General features: G+C 50.9%; 1 protein-coding gene across 1 annotated transcript; it reads left to right on the top strand.

Moving 5' to 3' along the window:
- The first annotated feature begins 58 nt into the window (after positions 1 to 58).
- LOC119090464 (zinc finger protein 574) lies at positions 59 to 11,103 on the top strand. The gene is made up of 8 exons (XM_037213276.1): positions 59 to 89; positions 3,113 to 3,200; positions 3,930 to 4,063; positions 5,238 to 5,347; positions 5,758 to 5,888; positions 7,311 to 7,493; positions 8,828 to 8,941; positions 9,720 to 11,103. Exons 2-8 carry the CDS (start codon positions 3,118 to 3,120, stop codon positions 9,904 to 9,906), a joined length of 942 nt encoding a protein of 313 aa, XP_037069171.1. The 5' UTR covers positions 59 to 89; positions 3,113 to 3,117; the 3' UTR covers positions 9,907 to 11,103.
- Positions 11,104 to 23,488: the final 12,385 nt, after the last annotated feature.

Genomic DNA, 23,488 nt, shown 5'->3' with positions numbered 1-23,488 from the left:
TAAGATGATGCGATAACCCCCAAATGGCTTCACCAGCCTGTACGACCTTGGTCTGATTGTGCCGCGCGTGCTACTGTTTTCGTGGGGAGGTGAGTGGCGGGTGGTTGGGTGATAGGTTGTGGTGGTGGTGAACACGGTGAGACCTGCGTATGACATGCGCTGAAATGAAACTATTGTGTGCCACGCGACGAAAAGCTTTCATTGTAACTCGACGCTGAGCGCTCCTCTTTCAGTCGCAGTGACTGGATGTGTGGCGCGCTCGTCCCGCCAACTTTTGGACAATACCATTTTCGACGCGTTTCATGCGTTTATGGAGACTAAAAAACACACTTGGGCTCTCAACCCCAAGTGAAGACACTTTGTTCCAAACCTTATTGATAATCCACGTGCTTATTGCGATTTATTTTGTACCACATTGTGTTTATTGCTCAGGGCTTGTCATTCAATACTGTTTGGTCATTTTTCCCAGTTTGTTTGTGCCACTGTCCAAAATTCAGGTACAGGGTGCATGAGACCTCTGAGATGTGCCCTTACAGATCCAAATTTTTGACCTGGGTGGAGCTGCTTGGTCCTATCTTGTGCATTTGCATTGGTATTTTTCTCCTTGAGGACAAATATGAAAGTTTGCTGTCATATACTGCTATTTATTATTATGTTTGAGCACAACATGTTTTGCATCCCTGAATGAAAACTATGTTCTGTGAGATCTGGTTTACATGATATAATTGCAAGTAAATATTAAATTTTGTCATGCTGCTTGTCACAGGTTGCATTTACATGTCAATTGCATTGGTTTGCATGAAGATCATAGTCCACCATGAAGCCTCTCTGAGCCTTGTAAAGCTTGTGCCCAATGGACTATGACACAACCTTGGTTGTGTAAGCCTGTTGTGCTTTTTCATGTGAGGATTTCCTCACTGTTATACAGTGATGGCTTTGAACTATTATATGTTGTGACTTCTGTAAGAATCCAGGTTAGTGAAACAGAACTTTGGTAGATCCTTGACTGACTCAGAAGTCTGTCTGTTCTTTTCAAAGGTAAGAGTGACCAAAACATTGGTAATGGGGTGTAGGGCAAGTGGCATATATAGATCCAATCAAGTTTGAAGTACTCTGAGGGTCATGTCTGTTTTGTGGCTATTGTATATAGTTAAAACACATAGTAGTCCATTGCAACTAAAAGTAGGGGGTTTAGTCTGCATCCTACAAGTGGTTAGTGCTGCATGGCCAATGTAGAATGCACAATGCGAAACTCAAGTAACTTTCAACAGCAGTAGTAATTATGCTCAAAATGCAGAACCCAAAATTGTATGCAAGTTGCCTGGGGATGGGTTAAAAGTTTATCACACTGTAGTCAATATGATATTATTACTTCAAAAAGAGATGGCAGTGAAACAACTTTATTAGGTAACATGTTCCAGATGTAATAAATTCACATGCTATACTGGCTATTCACTGTAGGGTGAAAGCCACATATACCAGTCTGAATACTGGGCAAAAGGAAATACCTTAATAAATCCCTGGTCTGCAGCTTTTAAGTATGACAGGGGACTGGGCTTATTAACATAGCCTAAGCAAAGTATATAGAATGTTTCAATTTAACATTTTTATTCACTCTGTATCCTTGCTTTTCATGCATTTCCCTTCATGCCATCACAATTGCACAAGTTGTTCAAAAGCATTGGGTTTATGGGGGACAAGAAAATGGTACTTTTGTAACATCTGTTGTTTGGTCCAACTTTGCTGCTACAAATAAAACAAAAAAGTGGCAGCATTTTAGGTGTTCAAGACATGTCTGCATGCAAATCAAGGACCTCATTACTTTCATAACATATATGGTTTTATCCAATGTTTCACACAATAAAAACCACAAAGGGCGATGTTATCTGAGTTGTTCAATTTTGGTTGGTGTCAAGCAGCTTTGGAGATTATGAATTTTACCTGATTGTGTGAAAAACATGGAATGTGGTAACTTTTGTAAGGCTTGATCAAAATAAACATGAATCAAATCTGCCATTTCACTCCAGAGGTTGGAGAATAATGCAGAGACTGAGCTACCTCTGACATTGTGGTCCTGGTTATACACTTTATCCTGTTAACTGCACTTTAAAGGCATACTTGAAAATGAAGATACATTGATAAAACTACATGTTGCATGAATATTGCCTCAAAGTCCCAACATCTACCATCAGAATTAAATGAACCAGTTATATTACCAGCAGACCATGCCACTGTTAGAAGAACCAATTCATGATGTATCATTTTCACACTGTCACAGCCCAATTGTGAGCAAGAATGTGTCATATGGATGCTTCTCAGTGTGTGGACACAGCTAAATCTTCATTAGCCTGAAGTTGGGTTAAAATATATTGTTTTGTGTTTATATCAATGATCATTTGTCAGTGATATCTTCAAAAATATAAATATTCATATCCCACAATCTGACCCTTTTAGATGAGCTTTCGCAATGTCCCAAATAGTCGGGAAATGCCTAAAAACTGTGGTTTGCCACGGCCCCTTGACCATTCCATGTTCCCAACAGACCCAGGGATCTGTGACTACTCATTACCATATTGAAAGCACTTAAGTTGCCAAACAATCCTTGCAGTCTGTGTCAGAACTATTAAAACCTTCAAGGTTCCTCTTAGCTTTCAAACGTTTTCTGCTTGTGTGTTTTGTACAGAACCCTGCTGGGTAACAGTCAGTTGGTTTATTTCCAACAACTGAAGTGTCAGGTGATATGAAATCACTAAAACCCAGGCATGCAACTTAAGATTCAACTGGATGCAATATACATGCCACTATTGACACTTCATGCTGTTTGCTAGTCTTAGAAAGCTATACAAATCATCATCTAAAGTCCAAACTTTTTCTTTGGCAATATACACAGAAAGTCTGGGTTAATCCAGATTTCAATGGACATCTAAGGCAGAACCAGATGGAGCTAGTGTCTCTCTATGCATGTACCGTGGCAGGATTCTGTGCACAACGCACCAAAGGTGGTGTGTTCTGTTTCAGGTGTGATGGCGTCAACATCATTTGAGCACAAGTGTGTTCTGTTTCAGGTGTGATGGCGTCGACATCGTCTGAGCACAAGTGTGTTCTGTTTCAGGTGCGATGGCGTCGACATCGTCTGAGCACAAGTGTGTTCTGTGCGATGCGCGGATGGAATCGAAGCCAGCGCTTCAGGAACACTTCAGGTGATTGTTTTCTAAGTGTATTGCAAGCCAGTCAGAGGTTAAGGCAGATGGAGGATCACATCATGGTGCCATGTGGCAGTACAAAGGCTACACCAACCTCAATTGAAGACAGGGGCTCATGCATCTTGTCACCAAAAATGCTGGTATGGTAGATTTGCTGCACCAGTTTTCTTTCAATCTCCTCCATTTCATCACTGTAGGTTCATGGGCTCAAGGTTCCATCTTTCAGAAAGCAAATCTGTGCATATAGCTATCATGATTTACCTTGTCACAACTTGAAAATGACTTTACTTATATTCATCGGGGCTGCTGTAGTGATGGTTTAATGGAAATCAAAGAAATGTCTGTTAGTTACACACATAGAGTGTCGTGATATTTCTTTGCATCTCTTGTGACATTCACTGTACAGCCACCCACTGGCTCTTCATGTCACAGTAAACCTCTAGCACCCTCACAGTACTTATGTGTCTTTTCTTAAATAAAAAATTGCTAGGCAGGGTGCAATGGTAGGAATGAACATCAGATATGTTAGGAATTATGTGTTTATCAAGTCGAGGGAATTACGAATTTGTTTGGTGTTATTGACAGAGTTAAGCAAATCTGTATGATGGGCCCAGTTCCCTGAAGAAGCCACAAGATCTTGTGTGGCCGGCTGGTAGCTGGTGCTGACGGCAATTGCCGTGTCATCCCTCGCCGGCCCGTGACCCAGGTCTGTTTTTCGGTTGCCAGGGACCACGCAAACGGCAAGATCAAGCCGCGCCAACGCCGGCCGGGCTACCTGGCGCAGGAGGTGGCGCGCAAGACAGGCGGCCCGGCGCCGCCCCCTCCCGCCCAGGACGTCAGCTGGCAGTGTGATAGCTGCAGTGAGTGGCCCTCTCTCTCCCTCGCCATCTTTCTCTCCCTCGCCCTCTTTCTCTTTCTCGCCTTCTTGCTCTCCCTCGCCCTCTTTCCCTCCCTCGCCCTCTTTCTCTCCCTCGCCCTCTCTCCCTCGCCCTCTCTCTATCGCCCTCTCTTTCTCCCTCGCCCTCTCTCTCTCTCCGTCGCCCTCTCTCCGTCGCCCTCTCTCCGTCGCCCTCCCTCCGTCGCCCTCCGTCGCCCTCCCTCCGTCGCCCTCCGTCGCCCTCCCTCCGTCGCCCTCCGTCGCCCTCCCTCCGTCGCCCTCCGTCGCCCTCCCTCCGTCGCCCTCCGTCGCCCTCCCTCCTCCGTCGCCCTCCCTCCCTCCGTCGCCCTCCCTCCCTCCGTCGCCCTCCTCCTCCCTCGTCGCCGTCCCTACCTCCGTCGCCGTCCCTCCCTCCGTCGTCGTTCCTTCCTCCGCCGTCCTTCCCGTCGCCGTCCCTTCCTCCGTCGCCGTCCCTTCCTCCGTCGCCGTCCCTTCCTCCGTCGCCGTCCCTTCAGCCTCCCTCCCTCCCGTCGCCCTCCCTCCCTCCGTTGCCCTCCCTCCTCTGTCGTCCCTCCCTCCCTCGGTCTCCCCCCTCCTCTGTTGCCCACCTCCCTCGTCGCCCCACCCCTCTCTCTTCTCTCTCTCTCTCTCGTCTCTGCTCGCTCTCCTCTCTCTCTATCTCCTATCTCTCTCTCTCTCTCTCATCTGCTCTCTCTCTCTCTCTCGCTCTCTCTCTCTCTCTCGCTCTCGCTCTCTCTCTCTCTCTTCTCCGTTCCAGTCTCCGTCTCCGTCTTCCGTTCTCCGTCTCCGATCTCCGTCTCCGTCTTCCGTATCCGTCCCGTCTCAGGTCCCCGTCTCTCTCTGACTACTATATCCCTCTCCATCTGTACCCCTCTCTCTCCGTCTCGCGCTGTGTTGTGCTCTCGCCTCGGTGTGAGTGCGCTGCCATGAGCCCGGAGAGGTGTCGATGGCGATGTTCGTCGGACCATATGCGCAGCGTGCGCTGAATTCGAGCGTCGGGAGCCGGTGATTGTGCCTTCACTGTTACTGATCTCTGGAGTTTCCACTGCTGCGACGCGCGAGCCGTAACTACACTCACCGTCCCTCATGTCCTGTGTGCTACGCCCGGTCGTGAGTGTGGATGCGTCTGATTTCAGCGGAAACGTTCCCCACGGTGACCGCCGCCATCACACACAAGTTCAAGGTCCATCCCAACAGCATGACGAAATACTATTGTCCATACTGTGGCCAGCAATTCCCGCTTAAGGTACGTGGCTTTCAATGATGTGGGTATAGCGTTTTCAATAATCGAGTCGGGTAGCATCTTTAAGGCCATGTGTGACCTTGGTTGCTGTTCAGAAATGTCAAGGATGACAGGGTGAAAGCAGGAATACTGAGACTTTACCCGCGAAAAATGTCACCGAGGCGTCTCGAAAGTACGCGATGTTCACCTTTGTCTTGCCACTGAGCTGGAACATATTAGGCCGCGAGTGTCTAGCGCTTCCAAAAAGTACCGCCCCCAAAGTTATCCGTTGTCAATTTTTCGTTGTCATGGTAGAGGATTTCCGTGGTAGTCTCCAAAGCCGGCAGTCTCCCTTAGATTCACGTCGTGCGAGTTGGAAGGCAGTTCTGATCACCAACGTTCGCTCCTTTAAGACCCCATTAATATGTCCTCAGATGAGTTTCGATCTACATGTGAAGACGCACAAGCACGTGGGCGACATCAATGAAACCCCGTGTACCGAATGTGATGCTGTGTTCTACGTTAACAAGGCCAGAGACTTCCACTTCAACTCAGTGCATTCACGGTGAGTCTAGCCTGTGTTAAATCAGTGTTGACGTAATGTCATCTGAGATGTGAGCGTTTGGTGGAATCTGTATGGATTTCGCCAATGCTAGGCACGTTTTTCATCATGCCGTGTCTTCGGAATAGTTGATGTGGCGGGTCTAAATTTACTACGTGACTGCGGGTGTCGCCACAGCGAATAGAAGTCGGAACGTGACAAATACCAGTGAAGTCTCGCACCCTTCTGATCTTTCGCGGATGTGCTGCCTCGGGGTTGGCTCTGCTGGAGCGGGATCAATTCTAGCTCTGCTTCGCATCGAGATTTCGTTGATTTCCAACCAACTCCCAAGGATCTGACAACATCAACTCATATCTCGGGCACATCTCTGACTACATCTCTGGTTCAAGCAGCGATCGTGATCGAGGGTCATCCACCACGCGTATTGTACACGCCAAATTTTCCCAAATCCCACCATGCAGATTTGTTCACCCCTACCAAAGTTACTCAACCCACAGATGCCTGGCGCAGGTTGCCGGGTTAAAGGCGGTCAGGTCCTGTTGGCCCCGACCGCCTTTAACTCATTTTGTCGCATTGTACAAGATATTTTAGTCCGCCTGACAGCGCTGGAGCTCGCAGGGAAACTGTCGTCCTATGTTGGATACCGAATCATATGGGTATCGCAGGTAACGAGCGTGCTGATGCAGGCCGCAAAACGGGCGCCGCGTGCTCATCGCACCTGCCCTTTACCGTTGCCGGCAAGAAACTTGTATCCTGCCATTGCGACCTTTGTGAAGGGGAAATGGCAACACTGCTGGGAGGTCACTGTAAGCAATAAGTTAACGGTGATCAAGCCATAGCTGGGTCCATCGTCCGTCAAGCTCACGCAAGATGGAACGCAAGGAAGTAATTGTCAGCAGGTGACGAATTGGCCACACGCACGCAACATATAGCTACCTTTTGTGCAATGGAGAACAGCCCAAATGTCTTCGTTATGATGCGCTACTTACGGTTCGTCGCCACGTTCTTCACTCTTGCCCACAGTTCAGCGAAGAGAGGGCACTTTATTTCGGGCGTGATGCGGCAGGTCTTACCTTATCGGAACATTATTGGTGACGATTCTTACATGCTTTGGCACGGGACAGGATAGCTGTTCTCATTTTTGACTAGCGTGGGGTTTATAGCCGTTTATACACCTCGGTAGCCAGTTGGCGGTCATGGGCGCAAAACGTCCTCAGAAATCGGTGCACCCTAAAACCTTAATCATCATCATCATTGACAAACAACCAATTATCATTGCACAACGACTTTAAACCAGTGCCTCATTGCATATGGGAGTTCGAAGTTGTCAGCATAAAAACTCCTGAACTCATACTGCTAGAAAACTTAGGATCTCGGTTGCTTTTATCAGGTACTGTGTGACTCAGTTGCTTGTTTTTTTTCCAGATCGATGAGCATCATCCAGCCTAAGTTCTGCCCGCCGCCCAGTATGAAGATCGACGTCAGCCAGTCGGGCGAGATGCGCTCCTGCTACTACTGCCATCTGTGTGGCACCGAGTACACTGTTAAATACAATCTCGTCCGCCACCTGGACCGCCACGACCAGGCGGACCGCGACGCCGTGCCAGGGTGAGCGGCTGGAGGCGACAGCAACTATGACGTCATTTATCGACGCACACAACTTTCAGAGTGGCTAGTGTCGCCACTCGGCGGTGGAGCCAGTGACTAGTAGCCAGTGTGGCGTGAGCGGTTTAGTTTTGAAGTAATATCTCGCTTTGAAGCCACTTGCACGTGACGTCACTCCGCAGACGCTCACGCCGAGCGGACCGGTATGATACCGAAGTTCATGTGAGCGTTCCCTCTCGGCCCCACTTCAGTTCGCAGTTCCCCACTGCTGTAACGCCTGTGCTGGGGTGGTACGCAGGTAATGATGAGCTCAGACTACTAGGTTCGGCCGAAAAATGCGACTTTGTGACCCGCCAACGCGGCACATTTGTCCCGCCCGGAGCCCGGGGGCTTTCAGTCTAGGTCTCAGGGCCTGTAGGGTCGGGCCTGCTGAACTCCCACGGGACGACGTGTTTGTAAATCTACAGCACGCGCGTTTATCTACAATCTACAGCACGCGCGTTGTAAATCTACAGCACGCGTTTTTGTAGGGTACAACGGCCCCTTTACCCAGTTTGCTTGAAAGGAGACAGGTAAACAACAAAAGATAGACGAAACATAGAAAAGTGGTGCAGTTGGTGCTGATGGAGTACCTTAGCACCAGGAGGTGACCACTCAACATGTGTAGGTAAAATATCCGACTGGTTTGACGTCCAAGAACAGTGGCCCTGTTCACAACGCACACTTTAGAGCCAGCTGATCACCGTGTTAGTTAATTTTTTTCTTTATTTAATTAGTTCTTATTCCAAACTAGACTGGCGATAAACTTAAGTGAAAAATAGTATGTTGAGCATTATTCTAGATGAGGTTCCTTTAGTGTATAGTTCGTTACTGCTCTTGTACTTGGTGGGCTACAGCACAAAACAGCATTAGATTTTCAGCCATGCATTTCTTCTATCCTTGAGAGAGCACGCTGCACATAATATTATGCACACGGCTAGCTACTGGCAAGCGTGGCCGCCAGATACATAAAGGACGCACTGCAAATAGGGCCATGGATACCTCCAGATAGAACGGCCTCTTTACATAAACATATCAGACGGCCTCTGTGTAAATCCACTCAGATATGTCGTGATCCACACGCAATCACCTGCCTGTGTAAATAACGACCGTTCGTCATCCAGATGGGGAAGGGTAATCGCTGTGTAAATTGACTTTGACGTGGCGTGATTTACACCGCCCTCAGAGCCCGGGCCGAGCCGTGCGGCCGTGACCTCTCACCCCTGCACGGGCCGGCAGCTGTGTGCCGTGACCTCCCACCCCTGTTGGAGACCGTTCGAGCCGTTTGGCTGTTGCAGGGACGTGATCCGCTGCAACCGCTGCACGAGTGTGTTCTTCAACGAGCGTGCGTACAGTGCTCACCTGCTGCGACACCAGGATGGCGACTTGTTTGTGGCCAGCGAGGAGCAGCGGTGAGTCGCGTGAGGCCAGCCGAGCTGGTGTATCATGAGACTATCCCAGGTGGTGTATCATGAGACCCTTTATCATGGCTGCATGTCATGGCACCACCCCAGCTGGTGTATCATGAGACCATCCCAGGTGGTGTATCATGATACCATAATAGCTGTTGTACCACGAACCATCCCAGATGGTGTATCGTGAGACCTGTGTCATGGCTGTGTATCATGGTGTCATCCAAGCTGGTGTGTCATGACACCATTCTAGCTGTTGTACGACTGAGGCCATCACAGTTGGGGATCATGGCACCTCCATGGTCCTGGTCCCATGAGGCAACAATTGGTACATCTTGAGACCATGTCCAGCCAGGGTATCGAGAGGCCATCCCAGTTAGTGCATGATAGGCCATCCTGTCTGGTGCATTATAAGGCTATCCCAGCTGCGGTATCATCAGAGGCACGATACGTCTCCCCTCGCCTGTGCTCTGTGATACGTCCTATGCTCCACCATAATTTCCCTCCACCCACTGCACTCAGGCCGGAGCGTGCTGATAAGTGCTGAAAACTTCGGGAAGGGAAAATTTCAGCGGAGCGATGGACCCGGAGGCGTACCTTGTTGCTCAATGCGATCTTGCTGCCAGTGTGTGCGATCAGCCCTTCTTCCAGTCCACTCCCCTTTGTGTATTAGCCGATCACTTCTAAGACGCCGCTTAGCATGGGGGCTTTCCTAGCCAAGCGTGTCCTCGGTGAGCACGGCGGCCGCGCCGGTGACGGCGCCGGCTGTGCCCGGCAGGCTGATGGTGGTGGACAGGGTGGACCAGGACCTGGACCTGACCCGCATCCCCAACCCGCTGGACCGGTACGTGCCGGGCGAGGGCTCGGCCGGGCCCCGGCAGCGGCCGCCCGCCGCCAAGAGCCGCAGCAAGCGGCCGGCCGAGCGCGGCGACGACAGCGCCGCCAAGTCTGTCCGCGCCAGCTGATGCCCGCCCGCCGGGTAGATAGGTGGCGACACCGTCGATTGGGCGCTTCGAGACTCGGTCTCGCCTGGCGCTGGGCGGCGCGGATCATCATCACTGGCGTCATCTGCCATGTGCTGGCGCCGGACTCGGCCTCCGTCGAGCGGCGCTGGCGGTCAGCTCCGCCGCCGCTGCCCCTCCCCCTCCCCGCCCGGTTGGGAGGGTCGCGAAGAGTACTACAGTTGTTTCCGTGGCGTTCATTCCCTCTGGTGCGACCGTGCGGGGCTGGGCTGAATCGGGAAGAATTCGTGCCTGTTGGTGAACATCTCGTGTAGTGGCCATTTTGCAAGGATCGTGCGAAGTCTGTAACTCGGAATCCTGTCGGCGCCCTTCATTCAAGGCGTCGGCCTTTACGTGATCGCCGGATCTGGAGGTCAGGCAGTTTCGCTTCGGGCGCCTTGTGCTCGCGGCTGTATACTTGGCTCTCATTTTTTTTAGTGCACCTGGTCCTGTTAGCACTGTTACGACCGCAGCGCAACTGAACTGAATCAGTGTTAGCGTGAGGGTGTTTGGTGGGTGCCCGTGAGCTGTTTGGTAGTCCCGATATCAGGGCTCATGTCTTGCGGACATCCGTATGCACCAACGATTCTCGTGACGTGTAAAGGCTGTTGCTTCGCTCTCAATGACATTCTTGTCTTACTCTTCGGAGAAAAATGCAGGAGAATGGGGACATAGACACGTTGATGTTTCGACAACTTGTCTTTATCGAAGCAAAGAGCAGGAGTGGATTCAAAGCTATGCAACGCGCTTCTGCTGTTCGTTTCGATGAAGGCATGTTGCCGAAATATCAGCTGCATCCATAACTCCATTTATCCGGGTTTTCTCCGATCAATAAGGTGTAACTTCCGTCTTATCTATGTGCGTAATGTTCTCGCGAATGCACTTAACAACGCTGCGTGACATTCTTTTCCGTATCTTTGTAAGGCTGCTTCCCGCGACTCTTCTACTGGAGCGCTGTCAATCAATGACCTTCACACCTAGACACACCCAACGTAAAACGACCTTTCGCTGAGACCATCTTCATGTGCGACTGTGCTATAGCATAGGGCTGCGCGTCCGCCGTCATCGCCAGCCCAGCGGCCGGCGTTGGTCGTGAGAGCGGACGGGCTGCGGAGATGACCCTTGGTTTGGGAGTGAATACATCGCGCTGTACGCCCCGTACTGCTGTGTTTTGTACGGCGGAGGGCTTGTTTACACAGAGGAAAACAACTAAAACAGCTTTTCGTAAATGCGCTATAGTTGATACAACACAATTTTTCGATGGATTTCGGTGGATTCGTTTACCAAGACTCAAAAATTGTACGTTGCTTTACGAGAACGATATGCATTGGTTGCTAGCAAAAAATTCAGAATATTCCATGAGAGGCTGACAGAAAAGCTGTACATTGCCTCGGCTTCAAACACACGACCTCTCACCACCGGATCCGGCGCGTTAACCATTGATCTGTTGGGACCGGGAGGAATCACATCGCGGAAAGCCCGAAAATTCACTAGCGCACCGTGCATGCAAACTTCGTCGTTCGACGGGAGGCATTCATGTTGTCCAAGGTACAGAATGTCCGAAGTACAGAATGTCCAAGGTACAGAATTGCCGAAGTACAGAATGTCCAAGGTACAGAATGTCCAAAGTACAGAATGTCCAAGGCACAGAATGTCCAAGATGAGAAATAACTTCCAAAATGGCGCAGAAGGGATGAAGCAGAGCAGATACAACCGTAACATAACCCACATCGACCACACGGCCATGACGTCGCAGCACTCGTGACCCGCATTGCAGGCGCGACCAGTAATCGGCTGGTAGAAGGCCGAATGAAACCATGCTCGAGCTCGTCGCGAATACGGCACGTTATGGTCTAGACCGTGGGATATTGGGTCGCGAGAAATTTACTGGCACTGCACGTCAGCTGACCGTCGCCAATATCCGCACGTAATATTTGCGCAGTCGTGTAGTCCTAGCACAGTCATCTATGCACTTCACCGGTATTGACGGGGCCGGCCATACCGTAGACGAAAAAAATCTGCAACGTTTGCCTTCCACAGAAGCATGTAAACAACGCGTCATGCAACCTGATCAAATTGTAATATTTGATCATCGGCCTGATCAAATATTACATACTTTTTAAGGCACCGATCCATCCCATCTTGATGCCTCCCAGAAGCCGTCAGGTCAATATATATTGGCAATTCTTTTATTATGGTGCCTGACAATGATAATCTTTGTTATTAACTCGCACGCTCCACTTTGCAAAAAGGGCCTCATTGATAGACACAAGGTTTCAAGCCTCAGTCCAGCGACTTTGCAGCTCTGGGAACGCGTCTGTGGACCGGATGTGTTTACATGCCGTGAGCTGCCTTGACGGTGTCATCAGCAGAATGCGACAGAGCGAGATGGGAACGGGCCGTCTTCTGGTTGCCCTATGAAGGAATGCTGAGTGCATTGGTGACAGTGAGCGCTGTTGGCGGGGATGTGAGGCGGCGGTTAGAGCTTGCCACACGGTTGTGGCTTCGCCGATATATTTATCGGCCGGATGAAAATTATGATACGGTGTACATAGGCGCCCACAGCGAAAACATGGCTCACACAACTTTCAGTCTCAGTAAAAAATAAAATAAATAAAAATAACGGTCGACTCATAATTGAGCGCAGTTGCAAGGCATAAAGATGACATAAATGCATAGCTCTGTGGTGTATGGCTCTGCATGTCTTTGTGAACACTGAGTAAGTAAAGACGTAAAAAATTCGGGCGAAAGCTCTTGTGGTTTTTCGATCCTTTCGGACTCTCCTTTAATATGATCGGCTCAGAGAACCAGGACGCTGCCAAGCGTGGGCGGGAAGCCTCCCCTGGATCCAGCATTTTGCGCCTTTCACCACAGATGGCATCCGGAGAAGCTTAAAAATCGGCGTGATGCGACATGCGTACTTCACGAGTTCCCCCACACTCCTTAAGAAAATCCTGACTGCGCCCCTGCGGCGAGCAAAGCATATTCGACTCAGACACTTTTAACAAATAGGTCATCTGAGACTTTCCACAATATGGAAACCGTGTGCACAATATTCGCCGCAGCCCAACTTTCGTAGGTTATTTGTTTTCAGCTCTCGCGACCAGCTCTCAGGCCACTTGCTTTGAAAACGTCTAAATCCGCAGAAACGGTCAAAAGATATCTCAGAATAGGAAAAGGGCTTGGGTAGACCATCAGAGGTGAAGGTGATGATGGCGTCGGCCGATTTGTTTCGTTCGCATAAATGTGAGTTTATAACATATTATTTCACTAGCCGCTTATGCGTCGCCGGCCCAAGTTAGTTGTGACAGGAGCAGTTTACTGATCTCATGCCGTCCTCCTATTTTGGTTTGAGATCTCTTCTGCTGCTTACTGGATGACTCCACTTAGCACGTGCCTGCGACCTGTGGATGAATGCAAGTTATCCACGTGCCGAGCCTTGCCTGAGATGTCGGCGCATATCAACCCCCAACTCCGCTTCGCGAGTCCCAGCCAGTATCCCGCACCACCGAGGATGAAACGCCGGCAAGGCGCTGCGCCGAGCTGCGTGGGAGACAAGTCTGGGAAGTCTGAGAACACGCTGCGTAGTTTACGATGACCGCGGCCCGCCACGCCGCCGCCGGCCAGCCCGACGGTGCGGTCCTGCAGTGAAGCGGCGCGAGTCTAGCCCGGCTCCACGGCCGCACCGCACCGGTACCGGGAGCCGAGGCCAGCTGAGATAGCGCCTGCGCTCCGCCCCCGGTCGCCTCGTCAAATAACGGCTTTACAGCTCTAAGATAGCGATCGACCCATTGAAAACTAATCTTCAGCAGCGAAGAGGCTCTGTTTACTGATGGAAATGTGACACCGCACTCAGTGAGTCGAAGGTTGACTGATTTCGTTATGGGTGCGCGGCCCCACAGAGCAACGCTTTCGGCTGCAAGTGCGGGCGTGCACCGATTCTTGCGTCATGCTTTTTTTGTTATCAGTTGTGTGCTTTTTGCGTTTCACGTAGGTAAAAATGTCGGTAAAAATTTCCATAAACTTGCCTTTTTCGGGCTGGAACAATCTGCGCCCCTGTCGGAGAATTCCACTAAATGGAAACTTCGTAAGCCAGTACTGTGCCTAGGCCGAACTAAAGGGCCACTCTCCACACCACAGCAGACCAGGGATATCACTCGACCGGTACTCGTCGCACTCATAGACGTCCATGCGCTACGACTGCCGGCATCGCTTTTGCGATTACATCAGTGTGTTTTCAAGTAGAATGGAATATGTCGCATTTTCAACATGAAGGACTAAAATATTACGAATAGAATGGGTCATATCTTACTCTTATAGAGGGAAACGTTCTACGAGTACTGGTTGCGTAGCAATACTCGACACCAACGTTCGCCACCTGCCAAATCACTTGTGCACAGGACATTTTTTTAGAAAACCTGTGTAGACGACACGTGGCGTCATAATTCGTGTCTGCAGCTTGCTTGCAAAACGCGGCGACGTATTCTTATAATTTATGATCGAGGGAGGGGAGTGAAACCGTGCCTGTGTGTTGCGCTCGTATTTAAACGACACCAATAGCTCGAGCTCGTCGGCCATTGCTCGTTAAGAAAGCCACTAGGACGCTTTTAGCCTTGCCCCCACCCCCGCCCTCTCCCAAAAAGACGAAGAATAGACTGACAGCGCGTCGGCACTGTGTACTCGCATCAAATGCCTGGCAAGGCCGTGAGATGATTAAAACATACGTATAGAAAATATGTGGAGGTCCACCAGCGACGAAAAATGCAACCGAAAGCAGGATGGACGAAACCAAGGCACCGTTTTCAGAGTATTTTATTCGAGACGTGTGTTAAGTTAGCAGCAGCCTGATATTCATATTCAGCAGAAATCGCCGGCCCTTTGATTTTCACGAAGCTGTACAAAAGGAAGGGCAGAGAGCACGGACAGTATACTCAAAAGCTTTTTTGTAGAACATTGAGCAGTTAACCCGCCAGAGGTCGTAAGCGGTCAAGCGTTGGTGTCATCACGTTGGCGTGTGGTCATCACATGATGACCACACGTCAACACTTGTAAGTGACACATTTCCAGAACGGCAATGCAATGCTGAGTTGAGTGACGTCACTTGCTTGGTAGTATGACGCTTAGTTCAAAAGTGACGCGCACGCATAAATGTCTGGATATAATCAGTTTCTGTCGCAATGCATTATTTCCCGTTGACTCTAATATAGGACCCAACGACTTCTGAAATCCTAACCCCTTTGATTTTCTGTAAAAGCCATTGTTTCAAGCGTAGCTCAGCCGATGAAGGGGTATTTGTTCGCCTTTCACGGGCATCACAAACTTTGATCTCTGTACGCCAACGCATGTCAGATCGATATTCGTTGCGTCCATATACAACGGGTGATGATTGCTAAGGGGGCAACCAAATGTGCTGAGCCATTATCAGTCTGTTTTATTTTAATTTTCACGCAAATTAGGACCCAGATTCAAGGTGGAAAGTTAAGCACCTGAACTGTAGTGCAGATCATGTCGGGTCATGCGATGACCTCACACAAACAAATGTGACACGTTTCCAGAAACGAAGGTTAAAGGTGGATACATTTCTCACCATTACCCTTCCACTTAATTCGTGAGCGCATTCAACCTAAAACAGACTTGATATCAGTCTCAGCACAATAGGTCGCCCTGCTCGACAATCATCACGCGTTTTGTATGGACGCAACGAATATTGATACCACATGCAGTGACGTCCAGAGGTCAAAGTTTTTGATGTCCTGTGGTAAGCCGAGTCATACCCTCCTACCCTCCTTCTCTGAGCTGTGCTACATTGGTAAGTTTTCGTAAGGAAAACCAAAGGGGTCAGCATTCTTGGGATCGTCGCGCCCCATGTTGAAGTTAACTGGGAAATAATGCATGGTGACAAAAACTGATTATATCCAGACATGTATGTGAATAACTTTTGAACTAGTCGTCACTCGATGTGCAAAGTGGCACCATTCAACTCGGCATTACGTTGCTGTTCTGTAAATGTGTCACTTACACTTGTTAGCGTGAAGTCATCACGAGACTTGACTGCACTCCATCTCAGGTGCTTGATTTTTCTGCCTTAAAACTTTAACCATTTGTATGCACATCCCAATAAAACGGGCTGGTGTCGGTTTCAGCATAGTACGTGACCTTTCAAGCAATTATCATACGGGAGTATGTTTAAGCATATATATGTATATATATATATATATATTCATATATATATAAAATATATTACAGGATGTTTTAAGTTTTTGATATGTTTGGCTAGGGACCGTTTTGAGAGTTTTTCTGGAATCTGCGTAATATTCCAAATCGAATGATTAAATCAGGTTGAAAGGTACAAAAACACGCACCATGTTTTTCCAGACACAACGGCCCGCGGCTTGTGACCTCTGGGGGTCAGATCGCTCGACGCCCTGCCAAAAGCTTTTGCGCATGTCAGCGCACTTTGGGCTTTCCTTGGTTCATTTTCGTGAAAGTCATCGGGTCGTCGATTTCTGCTGAATATAAATACTGGTCTGCTGCTAACTTCGAGCAAGTTGAGTCGAATCTCTATCACGCGTTTGATAACACAAGTGAAGGGCTATCAAACGAAGCTCAAGCACTTCGAATAAGGCGGCAAATTTGGCTGTGCACGTTTTTCAGTGAACTGCACCGAATTGTCTTAGAGAAGCAATTTTGTCAGCCTCGACTAAAAAATTATGAGTTTGGCACTTTAGGCCACCCGAATGTTATCCTAAATGGAAGAATCTAAAGCATCGTGCTACACACCGTGTGCCTTTTGGGTGATTAACTGACACGACCCCAGCCCATATACGTCAAGGTCAATAATTATTGTTGAACATTCGTACTGAGTGTTCTTACTACCCTCTCTTGTCTTTATGGAAAAGTGGTGCGGCGTCGCGGCACTTTGCACCCACATTGTCAGCTGCTTTGTGCATCTGCCGTGAAAAGGACTCGTATTTAGAGAGTTTGCGTTGACCACGTATGACATCACAAGTCACATCGACAACCTAGGACCGAAAAAATGATGACGTTTTTAAACTAAGTTGCAATCGTGCGAGGAGAGTAACACCGTACGCGTTTGATACCACCAGCGTATAGCTATCAAATGATACCAAAACATTGGGTTCGTCTGCGTTGGCCTTTTGGTCAGTTGACATGAAACCTCATAATACATTTTATTTAAAGCCGGGAGGCTGTTTTCCTCTCGAAGAAAACCCTACTCCTGGCAGTGTACCAGCACTTAACACACTCACTCACAGCTTTCCATGATAAATGTGGTGATAAGGACGTAACTTTTGAAAATCTTTGGAGGCCGCTAGTGACGTTACGATACAATTGGCAGCGGAATGCTTTGTAACAGGGTGAGGCGAAATTACGGCGTGGTTACGTTATCATTCACAATCGTGAAGGGAGAGCATGCCGCGCTCGGTACCCCTGATGCGGGGGTACTATACCACACGGAAACATCAGGCCCGTCCGCCAGTGGGGTTTCGCACGGCTATTTGTCGTCATCATCAAAGGGCAAATCGTACTGAAATGCAGAGGAGTTCTTCACCCTAATAAACTAACTAATGCCGGCAGCGTATGGACACATTGCCCCTAGCTTAGAGCATATCAAAGCACCTGCAGTGAAAAGAACGCTTTTCGGAAATAAATCATCAGCGACCCCAAATGACGTCACTAGCCGCCCCTCGACGGCCGACGCGCCGCCCCCTGGCGCCGCCACCCCACCGGGGGCGCACCAGCGGGCGGCGCGAGTGGCGCCGGCGGGCCGACACAGACAGACGGATGTCTGACCGCGCCTCAGCCGGATAACGGCTTCGCCTGGCGCCGAGGAGAGGCGTGATCGCGGATCAGCGGCCGCAGAGCAGCCGGGACCGACCGTGGGAGCAGCGCCATCTGTCACGCACACGCCGCCGTTCCGGCGGCAGGCGCTCCTCGACGGCCGCGGCGACCATGCCAGCAGGCGGCCGGCGCCCTTTGCCCTGGCGCCGGCCGGGCGGCTCGAGGTCCGCCCCGGCCCGCCGGCGTCACGTGACGCGCCAGAGGGCTACGTGCCCTGCTCGTGTTCGACGCACGCGGGCTGTCGTGACCGGCTGAGGTCCGCTGCGTCGTTTCGGCCGCGGCACGTACCAGGATGTCGGGATAGCACGCTGGGTGTGGAAGGAATTTGACTGACGAAAATTGTGTTCGGCTTTGCCTGGTATTTAAGCGGAGAAGCCATTTTTTCATTGTCAATACGATACTGGTTGGGATCAGGATGTATGATGCGGGTTAGGACTGTATTTTAAATGAGAATTGACTACCAGAGCGGGGAAAGCATTAGGAAAAAAGGAAGAAAAGAAGCAAATAAAAGTTTATTTTTTTCTTAGGGAGGGGAAACAATCACCATTCCAAGAATGTAAATGTTGATGCGGTAATGTAATGATACGGTAATGAAATGTAAATGTAGATGAAATAAAATATACGGAGGCAAAACCCCCATATCGGCGCCTTGTCTTCAACGGAAACGTCAAAGACTACAACACTGTCGCCATGGAAGTGGCTCCCGCCTCCCACAGGGCCACTGTAACCACCAGCATGTTAACAGAATTATTGCAGCGTCAAGAGCTCATAGCTCTTAACGCACAAAATACCGCGACCCACCTATTTAAATGCATTTCTTGTCTCGGAGTGTGGCTAGAAGAAGGGAGGGAATCATTGTGTTACTTATAAGCTGAAGCGGTGAAGTACTTCCGTCTGCTTTGTTGTTGCTCATGATACAATCCTTAATTCGTTCCATTTTGTTTTCATTTTATATGGTTGCATGGCACGGAGTTAACATATTTTGCGGTCATGCTTCTGTCTTGTATTGCCGGAGCTTTTTTATCGGGAGTTTTTTGTCAATAAACAGGGCACATCCCAATTTTCGCCACTTGGTATGGGGCAGATTCCATACCACCCTAACAGAATTTCTACGCCAAGGACAGACAGCATCAGAACCGCAGTTACCCTCCAATTTAAGCCGAATTTGTTGTGCGTGCTTATCGAGAAATAATTTACAAATGTCACAAATGAAAGGAATATTAACCAATCACAATTTGCACAATAATGAACTAAAGTTGTCGAAATGGAAGCCGCGCGGTGGGTTCGTTAGTCGTTGTTTGGATGGCATAGTACTTGAGTGGGTTTCCGAACAAGTCCGTTAGCTCCCTTTACCGAGTTTAGAGCTTGAAAGACATACAAAGCGCGTGAGAACATTGCCTTTGAAACATTCAAGAACAAAAAGAAATTGGACGTCAACATGTTCATGTAGTGGTACCCACCACGGTACATACTACGTAGCAAAATGGGATATTGTAAATCAGGAAGAAAATGAATTTCGATGTTTTTAAACACCTCCCCTCAGTTCCTATATAGTGTCTGACGATTTTGAAAGACAATGAAATGAAACTGCGTTTTGTTATTGTTTGTTATTATTGTTGTTATTGTTATTGTTGTTATATATATTGTTATTAAGAGAGCTGTCACCTCCAAATATACCGCGGCAAAATTCTGTCAAGATCCGGCTTTGTTGCACGAGCTTAATCAATATTGCCTTCCATTGGCTTTACGCTAGCAGCGAACCCTTCAATCAACGTGAACAGGGATTTAGCACTGACATCACTGCGTCCAAGCAGCGCGGGAATTTGCCCAGGATTGCGAACTCAGGGCGCTTTGAGTAGGCGTTTCTTTCCAAGTATCGCCGTAAGTCTTGTGGTTATTTTCCCAATCGTTGGCCGGGGCCTCGAACCCCGAAGCCGCTCCCCATAACGGCAAGGCTTCCGCTCCTCCAGATGTATCAGTTTCAAGATATCCCTTTGAACCTCGCTACGCATGGGAAAGGAATCTGGCACCAATTCGAAAGAGCCCCACGGCCTGGGCGGACCCGCACCGGAGCTCGGCACCAGCCCCTGCGCCTCGCCGCTGACCAGCGAGCGGTCGGGCCCGGGCGGCGGCGGCGGCGGCGGCGGCGCGCACGTCCCCTGCAGGGTGCACCGGGATCTAATCTGAGGGTGTCGTGGGATAGTTGGCGAGGTCGACGTATCGGCCGCACGGCCTTGCAGACTCACTCGGCACACTGGCCGGCTGGCCGGTGTTTGCACAGAGTCGGGCGGCGCGACGCCGCTCACCGGCCGCCGCCGGCAGGCAGTCGTCGCAATGATTCAGAGCGGCCGTTGCCAACAGCCGCTCGCTGGGGCATGGTCCGGACGGCCGCCGGTCGACGCCGCGCGGCGCGCTGCCATGCTCAGCCGCAGGGGCATGGTCCGGACGGCAGCCGCTCGCAGGGGCATGGTCCGGACGGCCGCCGTTCGACACCGCGCGGCGCGCTGCCGTGCTCAGCCGCAGGGGCATGGTCCGGACGGCCGCCGGTCGACGCCGCGCGGCGCGCTGCCGTGCTCAGCTTCGAGCACATGCGTTGTAACTGCAAAAGTATCCTGTAACCCGCTGTTTGTACCGGTACCGGACACAAGACAGCTGATGCCGGCTTATAGCTGGTGACGTTTGGCTGGTACCAGCGCTGGCACCAGCTCCCATCGCGGTGATCACAGACCGCATTTCCAGGCGCCGGCGAGGTCCCGGTGCTGTCAGCACGGTCACCACCGGTACCGCTGGGGAGACGACACGGTCACCAACGGTACCGCTGGCAAGACGACAAGGCCGGCTGCCGGCGACATGCTATCGAAGCGACGCATCTTCGTTGTTCACGTGTTGGAAGATATAGCCAGCGCGAAATACCCGGGATTGGGCAAACCACACAGGCAGGTTTGCAAGCTCCCACCCAGTCAGGCCGGTTGAGAATTGTCCGGCAAAGTGTCCAGTCACTCCTCACACTCACGGGAAAAACAGTCAACAACTTCGGATACTCTCGGTTTGTCCCGTTATTGACATCTCTAGTCAGCATGACTGCGGTAATGCAGTTGCGGATACCTGGCCGTCCGTAACATTCAGGACATCACTGCCGCCGGCCGCAGCCATCCGCACGCCGTTCCAGCAAAGCTTGCGGTTCTTCTACCTGGCGACAGCAATTAACAAACCTTGTCTCTCGCTATTGGGTACATGGCTCGATGTCTTGGGATTCAGCCTCCGCAACCCCTCTCTACGCTACGCGAAGCCATTTTGAGACGTGCCATACTGTTTTCCAGATAGTTCTGATGTTGGAAAGGCTCTGAACGCACCGCGTTTTAAGGGGGAATCTCCTGAGGTGATTACTGGCACCGTAGCCATACTTGCGGGATGCATGTTAAGAGTGGTGTGCAAAACAGCGCTTTAAAACAAGCTCATCCTCACATTATATCATAAGCTTAGGCTACCAACTGAACGGGAGTGGAGCAGCGCAAGCTGTTGTTGTCGACCAACTAAAACGGAACCTTGCGGACGATTAAGAACTTCGAAAAACGTCTCTCCAAACAGCCCGTGCCTGCAGACCGCCTCCCCAGTCGTCTACCCAACCGGCTTGTTGCCGAGCGTGTGAAACGAAGGCTACGAGTCTCATGAAAGGCAACATCTGCTCCAAGACGATCAGGTTTTTGCTACAGAAAAACCACCCAGGGCTTATCATGAGCGCCGGGGGGGGGGGGGGGGGCACACCAGCATCCGACCGGAGGCACACGACAATGTGACACTGGCGGGGGTCAGCACGGGGTCACACCTCTAGCCAGACCGGCAGCCTGCGCCACCGTACGGGTCATATGGCGCAGGACGCCGCCCGATACAGGGGTCGGACACGCCCGCGGCAGGCGTCTGCCTCGATTTCCCGACGGACCGCTGCTCCTGCCGCTCCTGTTTGACGAGGGATTCCTCCTTTTTAGTGAAGGCAGGAAAAGGCTTCCCCCCTGCATTCTTTCACGAGAGATTTCTCCCTTTTAGCAGTTTGGACACGGCTTCCCTCTGTGCTCTCTGAAGAGAGACTTCTTCCTTTTCCTGACGTCTAAAATGAGCTTCCTCCGGCGTCCTTTGAAGAGAGGCTCCTTCCCTTTAACGAAGTATAGAAATGGTTCCCTCCTGCTTTCTTCCAAGACAGAAATCCTGCTGCCAGTAAATGATCTTATTGACTGCCAGCCCATCCTTTGCATCAACATCTGCCACTCGCGTTCTTTGACCCTGCTATTCATGATCGACACCTTGAGTCGCTTACACACTGGGTGACACTCCCTGCACGCCTTCTGGTCAACCTTGGCAGCGGGCTGCATGTCTGTACTTGATATCTCGAGGTTGGATGGCCGCCATTGGTTTACATACGCGCCGCAAAATGGAGGGCAGCGTTCAGCCAGCGCCGGCCGCTGTGAAAACCGTGCGCCATCGTAGGCGGGCGGCCTCAGCGCGCCCGCGACTCCTACTCGGGGTCGGGTCAGCGGCCGACCTGGCGTGTCACGCCTCGCCCCCCTTCGACGGACAGCTGTGTCACAGCCGTTCGTGTGTTGAGAGCGGCGAGCCGTGCCTGTGATGGCCCCTCGGACCGGCGGGACGCCGCGCTGCCAGGGCCGTGCGGGCCGCGTGAAGACCGCGCAGCAACCTGAGAGGCCTGACCTGGGACCTGGGAGACCTGACTTAGACCTGAGCCGCCTGAACAAGCCGCACGCGCGATGAAATCGCTTCAGCATCTCTGCTCTTGTGCGACATTGTCTGTCTGGACAGGTTGGAATGATCGCGGTGGTGTGACAAAGATAGTGTGGATATGGGCTCACGGGCTGCCACTTCCACCCGAGTCGTTGGCTGACGTGGCAAGCCCAACTCAGACTGATACACTTACATTCAAAGGTGAAGCCAGCGATAATGGCCCCCACGGACTTTGCATGCCCTCTCCCCTCCCCCCCCCCCCCACTTTCCCCGTGACGGCAAATGGGATGTCTGGTGTGAAAGACGAACATCTAAATCCTAGCCCCGAAGAACACCATCTCGGACCCGCGGCTGGGCTCTGAGGCATCCCAGCCTGGTGAACCCTCTGACTCTGGGCCTGATTAAACCTGAGGCGCTGCCTGAGATTCAGGCACGCTCGCATCCTGGCACGGTGGCCTTGATTTCTGAGGCATTCCGTCCAGATTCCCTCGCAGTCGATCCGATGGGATGGCTTGATGAGCACGAATTTTGCGTGCGTGCAGTTCGCTGGTCAATTGTGAGAGACGAGCAATCTCCCCGCTTAGGCTCGGCCTTGGATTCGACGATTGAGAATCGACCTAAGTAGCGATCCATTATCACGAAATTCTAAATAGAAGACATATTGTATGAGCTCCGTCACGACAGAATGTCCGAGCAGACGCCGGGCCGCATAAAAAAACCGACTCACTTATCCGGATCTCGCAATCGGAAATTTTCGCGGTATTCTCGATCCACCGTTGGGATTCAGGCCACGTCCGGATCTGATGCAACAGTGTGGCTCACAGCTCTCCGGGGGCGCTGTCGGCCACCACCGACGCCGACGCCGACCGTTTTGCCGCCACCGACGCCGAACAGCGGTCCGTCAGTGCCGCAGCAGCAGCGTGTAGATGTCGTAGGTGTAGACACCAGAGGA

Source organism: Pollicipes pollicipes, unplaced genomic scaffold, assembly GCF_011947565.3.
Source record: "Pollicipes pollicipes isolate AB1234 unplaced genomic scaffold, Ppol_2.1 Scaffold_3087;HRSCAF=3621_pilon_pilon_pilon, whole genome shotgun sequence".
Lineage (NCBI taxonomy): Eukaryota > Metazoa > Arthropoda > Thecostraca > Pollicipedomorpha > Pollicipedidae > Pollicipes > Pollicipes pollicipes.
The sequence above is the reverse complement of the archived record's forward strand: the minus strand, read 5'-3'. Positions and strand labels throughout refer to the sequence as shown.

Coding starts and splice junctions, on each gene's coding strand:
- LOC119090464 (XM_037213276.1), top strand. CDS start 3,118: ATGGCGTCGACATCGTCTGAGCACAAGTGTGTTCTGTGCGATGCGCGG. Junction 3,201..3,929: donor GCGCTTCAGGAACACTTCAG/GTGATTGTTTTC, acceptor TTCGGTTGCCAG/GGACCACGCAAACGGCAAGA. Junction 5,348..5,757: donor GCCAGCAATTCCCGCTTAAG/GTACGTGGCTTT, acceptor ATATGTCCTCAG/ATGAGTTTCGATCTACATGT.